Source organism: Leuciscus leuciscus, assembly GCF_965113295.1.
Source record: "Leuciscus leuciscus genome assembly, chromosome: 18".
In the NCBI taxonomy this organism is placed as follows: Eukaryota; Metazoa; Chordata; class Actinopteri; order Cypriniformes; family Leuciscidae; genus Leuciscus; species Leuciscus leuciscus.
Window position 1 is genome coordinate 18,948,131 of NC_138742.1, and position 10,604 is coordinate 18,958,734.

Here is a 10,604-nt window from a genome sequence, read left to right on the forward strand (position 1 = left end):
ACATTAACTAAAGTTTTTCCTTATTATGAGATAAGCCAAATATATACAAGAAAGTTTCTCATTATTATGATATACCAAGTCATTATTATAAAAAATGTATTATACACAAGATTTTTTATTACAATACACTAAATTATAAAAAATGTCCTGTATTTATGACATATTAACTAATAATTATGACTTTTTCATTATTTTGAGATACTAATTTTGATTAAAATTACAAAGATTCTCATTATTTTATGCCAAGTCATTAATATGAGAGCTTTTCTCAATACAATAGAGAAAACCATAGTTTTACTATTTGTTTTCATTTGTAGTTGAAACAGGCTTCCAAAGTGTATTGGTTAGAATCACAGGACAGATAACTTTTATTGCATAAATAACCATCTTTATCTTAGTCAATACAAAAATTGCAACAAAAACACAGTCTTTTGCACCTCATCTGTCCACATAATTACGCAGTCCCTGTCACAGCTGCTTTATAGTTGATATATTATAGTATCCCCATTTTTGATTGATATCAAATGTTTGTAAGTGTGCAAAAGTGTCAAAGCGTTTTTGATTTCAGTCTCTTCATCATGATGATCATGTATTTCCAGTGTGTTGTGATGATCTCATTTAGCTTCAGACTTTGTGAGCACAATCAAGCCCTCATCAATCTTGTTTTGGTATTCCCTCTCCGATTGTTTTCTTCTGTAGACATCATCTGTGGAGGCAGAAAAGAATGTAACCACTTATCTATAACAATAACCAATAATATACAGAATAAACAGTAATTCATATAGGCCTACATAGGGTATTTATTATAAGTCAACTGTGAGCCTTTAACACTGTTGTACCTTATGTAATTAAGGTCAATGATAGACATTGAGGCCTGGTTTTACAGAACTGGGCTTAGATTAAGCCAGGATTAGGTCTTAGTTTAATTAAATAGTTTTTTTATAAACATGCCTTAGAAAAAAAACCCATTACTGGTACATCTCGAGACAAAACAATGGCACTGACATATTTTAAGATGTCAGTGCCAGCTGCTTTCAGTTAAAACAGACCTTTTCACAAAGTCTTTGTTTTAAAGATTTCAGTAAATCATCATTCACGTTTTATTAACACAAGCATTACGCAAAAATGGTCAGGCCGCCCTGCGCAATGAGGACGCAGAATGATGCACAGAAACGCTTCAAAGAGAGGGGCGTGTATGTATACATAAGATTTGACTTTGATACTTACAAAACGTTTCTCGTCCTATTCTCACGTTAATCATGATCCACTCCATGACACCCCCGATACAGAAGAACAAGGGCAAAAATCTGTACGTTCCAAATCGTCTTTTTCCGGGAACAAGACTTAATATATATTTTAGGTTCCGACTTTTTCTAAACATCCTTTTCTTTTAAAACACAATTACCAGCTGGATATTTCTAAAGCACAGCGCAATAATATGAACTAATAAAATGGAGTTTTAAACGCTAGAATAAACATCTGAACAGTTGTGCCCTTAAACACTGATCTTGTTCTTGGCGCATGAACGCATGTACCCGCTGCGCGCTGTGCGTTGACAGAATAGGAAAACATGGCGGCGTAAACGTCATGGATAATAGCGTGTTCTAATAGGTCCGCTGGCAGGACTCTACCAAATCTGATATAAGAGAGGGAACCGTCTAAGTCCCTTTCATAGTCTTTTGAATTGGGTGTTCTCACTTACTGGCATAAGGTTAAAAAGTGTTTAAGCAAATATATAAATATTTACCTATTTAATAAAAAAATTACTTTGAAAAGAGTCTCTCCATGATTTACATGTTCAATCACTCTCAGTAGAGAGACTAAAATGAGACAATTAGCTCATGTTGATGCATTTTTCCCCTTCTGAAATGAAACTGATGGAACAAATCAGTAAAATGAATTTCCATGTACAGCATGTGGACATTTAATAGTTAAAGAATGTGTTAGAAATACATGCACACTAACATGTTGATGTTGCACATAGTGCACAATGTTTGACAGATTTCTCATCTGATGGAATGAATGAATACCTGAAACATTTTCTGGGGAATGTTTTTTTTTTTTTTTTACATGGTCAAGGTGTTCATAGATTATTGAAAGTTGCTTGAGTATCATCTGAATATGTATTTATATTATATCATATATTGGTCTGATGCTTTCATTTTGAACATTTCATCCCTTTCCTTTTTTTTTTTGCTTGGCCTCAACTGACAATGAAATACCTACATATTAAAACATCACATTGGAAACAGCAGCAACCACATTTGAAATGGCACCACGTTCATAAATGGGTCAGTCTTCTACTTTATATGCTGGCCGGCAGAAAGTCCAGTGATGCTCCACTGTGTTCTCATTGGCACGCTCACTCATGTGATGCACCCGTGTGTTCCGAATCGTGAATCCCTGTTTGGTGATGTAGTCCATGAGGTGGACCCTTAGAGACACCTCTTGATGGTGGTCACATGGTCCAAAGGTGAAAGACACCTGACAGTCTCTGGTGTCCATCATGTGTTTGTTCCACTTGGTAAAGCTGTTGGATATTCCCTCAAGCAGCGAGTGGACCTTAGTGGTTATGGTTAGTTGCGTGATAATAACCGCTACTGGGTTTGAGTACTTAGACAGCTTGCGAGTGCTGGACAACTCCACCACCTGCTCAAAAGTGTCCAGTGGGTACAGAGGTTTTGGGTCATTGAGGCATTGGATCAAAGGCTCGATCTGATAGAAGTCAGCTTCTTTACGCAGAAGGTCCGTCTCCATGAAGTCAACAGGAAGAGTGAGCTCGGATGTGCGCAGGAAGTTTAATATGTAGCGGAAAAGCGTCCCATCCCGATCGATGAAGTAGTTTCCTTGAGCATCCCGCGTGGTGGGGAAGTCGCCGCGGAACATGGCGCCCAGCATGGAATCGGGGTAACGCTGAAGAGTGGAGATAGAAGTCGTGTAGAGTTGACCTCCGACATTTAAGGTGACTGGGTGAGTCAACTAAAAGAGATGGACAATAGCGAGAAATCTTTAATTAATGAAACTCATCACACAATCAAAAAGTTGTGTCATTATGGGCTTTAATGTGACTAATCTACAGCAGAAAAAAAAAAAGAAAGAAGTTGCTTAAAGACACTAATAACAGGTAGTTATGGATACATTTTTTTTACCAAAACCAAAATTAAAGATAGCTGAAAATAAAGTTTGGGTAACTGAAACCGGTATGCTGTTCAGGGTGTTGTGTTTTCAGTTTGATGTATTAAATCAGCCATAAAGTTCTTTCGCAATGAGGGCCGCTCTATATTTCAGCCAAATAAATTCTACTCTAGTGTCACTTTTGGTCACCACACTGCTGACATGTTTACCTGTTGTAGTTTATCCACGTTGGGTGCACAAAACAGACACTGACACTGTCAAATTGCATCATTGGAGAAGCACTAATTAAACGCCAACGATCAACGATTTTGGTCCTCCAAAACTATTAAGGCCGAAACTAAAAAAAATAAATGTTTTGCTGTTTCGGCTGAATAATTTTGGTTGCTGAAATTGTGGTGCATCACTAATAACAGGATCTGAAAAAATTGAGGAAATGGCTCTGAATCAGAACTTACTTAAATAGAACTGGAACTAGAAAAGGATGGTTCGTTAAACATGTCGGCTTGACAAATACTGTTAAAAACTTAAAGTTTAAAGGTCATAATTCGATGGCTACATAGACCTTGCAGTAAGACAGACTAGATAGCTCATCTATCTATGGAAACTTTGTACTATTTGAATGTCAGTTATGGAAAAACCTTCGATCTGATTACTGAGAAAATAAAGTCAATTTAGAACAGGCTGCAGGTCTGAACCAAGTTTGTGGATGTAGATTGAAAGTACATGTCTAATTATTATTAGATGTAATTACAATTAATAATTTTCAATGGCAATCTGTGACTTTTGGGATTTTTCATCATCTAGTACTTTAAGAAAACTGTAAAAGCCTGTTCACACCAAGGATAAATAAATACCATAACTACGAATTTAAGTCCACATAACAACGCAGGAACCATACCATTGGAATCACTTTCAGAACAATTTCTTTCCAGCTGATGAATGATAAAAAACATTGACCGCCAATCAGAATGCACCAGACTTAAAGAGCTTGATTATTTAACATTAAAATATTGTTATAATGAATTCTATTTTCTAGTTAGAAAAAAATAATATGAATGTCTGAATTTCAATTCTACTTCAAATTCAAATGGCAATACGGCATGAAACACAACTCTGACTAATAACCAATATACTTGAATACTTCTATAATAACAATAACTTCAGTTAAAATATTTCTCTACATACTTACCCTATGCCCCCAGTCCCCATTATCCATTTGATAAGGATAGGTAAACCGCTCTGACCCACAGAAGTTGTTCGGATATTATGCTTGATTACACCTGCAAAAAAGAAACGTATTAGCCATACATTAAGACAAATAACTGTATAGACCCAATTAAGGGTCTTTGAATATTTTCTGAGACTGTACTGACGCCCACATAAACACAAGAAGCATCACTGTGAAGAAGCTCAGTGAATGAGATGCTCAATAGCATGCTAACTGTTAGGTAAGACAAGTAAACAGGTGTTCTGCAACGTAATTACTTACCGTTTAGAAGAGTTAGGAACGTCCAGCGATTGTACCTGGTTTACCTAACATTAAAAAATATGAACATGTTTTAATAAAATGAAACGTTTTACAAGGAACCTTCGCTAGCCAGCTACCATAATATACAGCTAGCTCCCTGCTAACTACTAACTTAACGGTGACATAAATGAATAAAAGAAATGTTTTTCCTGGCAGTGATACTGTGTGGGAGGACCCCATCCTTACCCGTCTCCAGAGCTGAGGGGTTTAATCGTCGTTTTTGGTTGCGGCTGTACGGGACACTGAGAGTTAGCTGCTCAAAGACGAGAATACAGCAGTATTCCGCACTGTCACGTGACCTGCGCTAGCGTACATTACGCCAGATTTAATGACATTCTAGACTGCCTTTTAAGGCTGGGGATAAAATTTTGCTTTGCAACAATAACTTATGGACATGGCAAATTCTATTTTAATGGACACGTGCCATAGTAACAGAGCTACTGATGAAATGCTGCATGCAATGGTGTTATAGGTAAGCTAGGGGCATGCACAGCAATTCCAGCAGGATAATTGTATATATTAATAGGCTACATATAAATGAAATACAATTGAATTTACATGCATTTTAATAAATATGAATTATATTCAATTGAAATGATTAATTCAATGTATTTCTTCTAATTAATCCAGACTGTAGTGCAAGATCAAGAAAGTAGGCTTGTCAAAGAAAGTAGTCTACCCGTAATATTAAGCGTTACCTATAAATATGAATATTGCGGCATTACATTACGGTAGATTTGTTTATGATACATCATATTTAGGCTATAGTAATTTTCTTTTACGCGTAGTTTGCCGTGTTGAGCATAATAACCAATCACACACGTTTCTGTTGAGTTTAGGAACTGCACGCACTCACTGCCTAAATTTTGAATATGAGCTCACGCGAGTTTTCTCTTATAATTAAGTTGGCTTGAAAAATCCCATAGACTTTCATTGCGGAATTTTCAAATTGAGCCAGGACTATTCAAACTTAAATGTCTAAATTCAATTTTGCCTGCCATTCTGTACTATTTCTAACTCATTGACACTCATTTAAGCTTCCATTCTATCTATCCATCCTTTTATATAATCATTCTTTCTTTCTTTCTAAGAAATCTTTTTCTAACTAATCTTTCCTTCTTTCTTTATAACTAATCTGTCTTTCTAACCAATCTTTCTTTTTCTAACTAATGTCTTTCTTTCTAAAAATCTTTTTTTCTAACTAATGTCTTTCTTTCTAACCAATCTCTCTCTCTCTCAACTTTAAACTACTTTAAACTTCAAACTTATTTAAACTTTTTCAAACTTAAAGCTTTTAAAACGTCTTCAAACTATCTGGTCCGGTTTTCTCAAGCCAACTTAAATTTTGTCTCTGCGAACTTTTTAATCTAGTTGTCATTACAATTTCAAGAGCAATAGCCTAAATTAATCAGCCATGTTTTTATCATGATATTGCAGCTTCACCCCTATACCCTGTTTAAAGGCATTTACCTTATGCAATGTAAATACATGAGCAGAATGAAACAGTAGGCCTATGTGTAAATAAAAAAAGATTTATATATATATATATAAAATATATTTTTTTGTCCATCACCTGAGCCCAATTAGGATGTTTGGGATGTGCCTGATGATCTCTTCTCTGATGACATTTATGGTGCGAGGGCAAAATCAAGTCCCACCATACATTTTTTTCTTGTTCTAGAAGCCGTTTCACTTGGACATACATCACAACAGGGAAGAAATTTGCAACTTCCATTTCATGCCGACTTTAATATTAGTTAATGCATTAACATGAATAATGTGCGATATCTTTTTATACATAATTTGTAAATCTTTGTTAGAGTAACCTTAATGTTAGTTAATACAAAAACAGTTGGTCACGTTAGGTTCTCACACAGCGCATTAACTAATGCCAACAAATAAAAATTAACAAATGTATTAGTAAATGTTGAAATTGACATTAAGATCAATAAATGCACTCATAGTTAAGTTCATGTTAACTAATGTTAGCAAATAAAATCTTATTGTAAAGTGTTACCATATACTTTTTATAAGCATGATCTCTTTCTTTAATCAATCAAACTGAAAAACACTGCAAAATTATTACTATGAATATTATCTCTCCCTAAGTTTGTTATATACTTCAGGGTCAGTGGGGTGCTGCATTTAAGTATTAATCAAAACACAACTGATAGCAGAGCCGTCTCAGGATTTCTTCTTCGTGCTGGCGCTCTCTGTGCTCTGCTGAGAGATGATGAAATCTAAAATGAGTTTGGCAGTTTGTCGCGGTCGCTCCATGACCACAGAATGACCGCAGTTCTCCAGCAGATCAACACGGCAGTGTGGAAGAGCCTCGGCAAGCACCGCTGCGCCAGACACATCCACTACCTGAAAATAAATAGAATATTATTAATACTACATCAGTATCTCAATGATACTAAAATAATGTACTGAACTCTGTACAATGTGCATGTTTCTATGTATAGTTCCTGTATGCATGTGTACACATACCTGGTCCTGTTTGCCCCAGATGACTTGTAAAGGGGTAGTTATTTGCTGCATATGCTCATGCAAAGCATATTTTGAATTTTCACTCATAATTTCCATGAAAACTGTGGTAGTTTATAGAGAAGATACTTTAGGCAAAACAAGACTTTTTTATAGCATGTTGCATATTTAAAGTAAGTACATTTAGTAGGCCAATGTTCATACTGACCCTCGTGATAAAAGTCATTGTGTGGGATCCGTACATCCACCAGGCCTTGAAGAATCTATAAACGAAGGTAAACGCCACACATGGTGTGTGAAGGTGTGTTCTGAATCTAGAGCAACCTTACATGACGTGTGTGTGACTAACCTGTTGAGGCACTCTGAAGCGCACGTGAGAACAAAGCTTCAGCATCTCCTCCATCTCCTCTGGGGTGGATGGGATAAGAGGAATATTCAGTGTGTACTGGCTGTGCTCCACATCATGCATCCGACTGTCAAACTTGCTCTCGCTTTGGATCTTCAGACCTTCAGAGAAAAATGTGAGCATGTAGGAGTAATAATAGGGAGTCACTTTTGTTTATTTTTATGTTATGTCTGTATGAACTTATCCATGCATTCTGTGTCAAAGACGAAATATATTAAAAGGGGTGGTATAATGCCCTTTTCACAAGATGTAAAATAAATCTCTGATGTCCCCAGAGAGTGTATGTGAAGTTTTAGCTCAAAATACCCCACAGATATTTTTATATAGCAAGTCAAAGTTCTCACTTTTTGAGGGTGAGCAAAAACGCACCGTTTTGGGTCTGTCCCTTTAAATGCAAATGAGCTGCTGCTCCTGGCACAGGGGGCGGAGCTTGTGTCATTTTACATCACACAGACATGCACTGAAAATTTTAAAAACTTTTAACCTTTTATGTTCAAACCGAAGTCAGACAATGATGGAGAGACTCAAGAAGAAGTGACAACATGTAGAAGCAACAGGACATTTCTGAATGGTTAGTTGATGAATTTATGTAGCTTATGTGTAGTTATCTTCTAGTCATTGATTAGCATATTCTGTCTTGTTGATAATCGATAAATCGTGTTCTGGGGGCGGAGTTTATGTATATTTTAGGGTTAGTGATGTCACTAACCCAGGAGGAATGTTGTGTAGTCCCTACCAGCCGTTTGTTGTAGTCCTTAAAAACGATTTCTTTAAAAGCAAATATCTCCCTTTGCATTGAACTTTGAGCGTTGTGACTTTGCAGATGTTCTTTATGATCAAACAGCAACATTACACACTAACTAAAGTTAGAAAAGTGAAATCATAATCAACCACCCCTTTAACTAACCGACTGGGCAGATGACTGTCAAACTGTAGAGATCTGAGGGATGGCAGGCTGCATACACTCCTGCCACAGTGCCACCCATTGAAGTCCCAACCAAGTGGAACGGCTTTCTGTTTAGTCGAATGGCCTCTACAAACTGAGTGGTGTAAAAGAGGGGAATATTCATAAATGCTGCCAACACAAACATTTAATATGTACACCTATTCATAGAAAAAGGTACCTATCCGGCCATTACCTGCCGTATTCTCTTGACCTGGCCCTGGACTGAATAGTCATCCGTGCTGGTACGTGTTGTACCCTCATGCCCTGGCATGTCGACACACAGTAGGTGCAGATGTTTGGGAAGGTACTGTTTAGGATGAAGACACAAACTGCTGAACAATATACTGTACATAGCATTCTCATTTTTTACTTCACACCCCAGCCATGTCAATATACTATACCTTGACCATGGGGAGCCATGTGTCCTTATGAGCAGAGAAGTCGTGCAGCATGAGTATAGAGGGCCTGAGGCCTGGTTTCCCCCTGTGCGAGTAACAGAAGCGATAACCTCCACAGTCTGCATAACGTACCTGAAGACCCAGAGTTCTCCTCCAGTACCTCCACAAACACAAAGCGTTCATGGGGCAGAATATATGAACAAAACATATGTGCATTCACATTTATTATGCATCACTGCAATCCTGTTGGTAAAAATCATCTGCCAAAAATGTACAACATAAAAAAAAACAATAATTAAGATTAATAAATGCTGTAATAAACTATTGTTCAATGTTAGCTGAAGTTACATAATGAAGTTAACTAATGTTAACAAATAAAACTTTTTTGTAGTGTTGCCATTTAAAACAAAAAACAATTCATATAGAAAAAATAAATGTATAGCTGTAAAAAAATAGTTTTAAAATATGCTCATGTAAATTGATTGATATAACAAAAGACTGATATAACAGTGAAAATGCTTATTTTTGCATTTTTTTCTAATTTAATAAAAAGTATATTATTAATATACAGCATTTGTTATACATTGAGTAAATTGTTTGATAGAAATATTTCAGATTTTTAGGTCCCTAATCAAAAATCAGATATTTTAATTCCACATTATATCTTTATTTTCAGTTTTTCCAAAACATTTTTGAGTGCGGGCTTTAATATTTACATATTATAACGAAGGTAAATGCATGTATATATGATTTATAAGTGGCATTTACCAGTAATAGACTTTGATGAGCGACGATGGCCACAGCATAAAGGAGGCCATGAAGAGGAGGAGAGGGATAGCAAGAGTCCCTGCAGCAATGGCAAACATATTCATCATATCCTGATCCATGGCAACTCTGGTTTTATCTAGTCAACACCCTGCAGAATAATACAGCACACAATTACAAGCAGAAAGCCTACCAAACATTAAAAATGTCAGGGAATGATGAAAAACTTCAAAATACCTTTGTTGCTCTGCTATAAGGCAGCATATGTACAGGTCAGATTCAAAGAGGGTGAGGGATAGGGGAGGGTCTGGCAGCATCTGTTCGTGTCTAATCAATACATGTAACCTAGATATCTCACCATGCGCTTCAAATATTTACATGACAATCATTTTATCCCTTCGTTTTAAGTGTCACTGCCTATTGTCTACTGCCTTGTCTATTTTTTTCCTTAATGTTTTTATACATTCACAGACATATTTTACAATGATCTTGCCATTACTAGGACAACTAAACATTTGAATTGAGGTTAAAAAGTATAAATCGACAACAATAACAACAATTGTCGTATGACTCAACAAATAGATCTGGAACAATGAAAGCAATGAACTTACTTCATAAGCTTAATCCTACACTGACGTCATTCAGTGAAGTCAGTCATAATCAAGCAGTTTCAAATGACAGATCCTAAAAGGTCATACCGTGGCTGGTCGGTGTGTTGTCTGCGCTTCGAATATAATGAAAGTCAGCTGTCTGCTACCCTCAATAAACACTGAGATGGCATCCAGAGCAAACTGTCTGTGGTGATCTCAAGAAATCAATGAGGTCAGATGGAAAATGCAATATTTCTCTTACTCAAAATAAATAAAGGGAATAAATAAATTAGATGACGATGCATTTAATAATGGATTAAAAAAAAAAGTGCATATAAATTCTATTTAA

The 10,604-nt window shown here is 36.2% G+C and overlaps 3 protein-coding genes across 3 annotated transcripts; all 3 read right to left on the reverse strand.

The window, feature by feature from the left end:
- Positions 1-340: 340 nt before the first annotated feature.
- On the reverse strand, positions 341-1,571 carry uqcc5 (ubiquinol-cytochrome c reductase complex assembly factor 5). The gene is made up of 2 exons (XM_082146355.1): positions 1,228-1,571; positions 341-706 (listed from the first exon to the last, which is right to left on the reverse strand). Exons 1-2 carry the CDS (start codon positions 1,379-1,381, stop codon positions 615-617), a joined length of 246 nt encoding a protein of 81 aa, XP_082002481.1. The 5' UTR covers positions 1,382-1,571; the 3' UTR covers positions 341-614.
- A 608-nt stretch (positions 1,572-2,179) lies between these two features.
- On the reverse strand, positions 2,180-4,977 carry kctd6b (potassium channel tetramerization domain containing 6b). The gene is made up of 4 exons (XM_082146347.1): positions 4,850-4,977; positions 4,625-4,668; positions 4,325-4,415; positions 2,180-2,979 (listed from the first exon to the last, which is right to left on the reverse strand). Exons 3-4 carry the CDS (start codon positions 4,349-4,351, stop codon positions 2,293-2,295), a joined length of 714 nt encoding a protein of 237 aa, XP_082002473.1. The 5' UTR covers positions 4,352-4,415; positions 4,625-4,668; positions 4,850-4,977; the 3' UTR covers positions 2,180-2,292.
- Positions 4,978-6,047: 1,070 nt separating this feature from the next.
- abhd6b (abhydrolase domain containing 6, acylglycerol lipase b) lies at positions 6,048-10,583 on the reverse strand. The gene is made up of 8 exons (XM_082146343.1): positions 9,669-10,583; positions 8,904-9,060; positions 8,696-8,809; positions 8,464-8,596; positions 7,500-7,657; positions 7,359-7,413; positions 7,154-7,254; positions 6,048-7,030 (listed from the first exon to the last, which is right to left on the reverse strand). Exons 1-8 carry the CDS (start codon positions 9,785-9,787, stop codon positions 6,848-6,850), a joined length of 1,020 nt encoding a protein of 339 aa, XP_082002469.1. The 5' UTR covers positions 9,788-10,583; the 3' UTR covers positions 6,048-6,847.
- Positions 10,584-10,604: the final 21 nt, after the last annotated feature.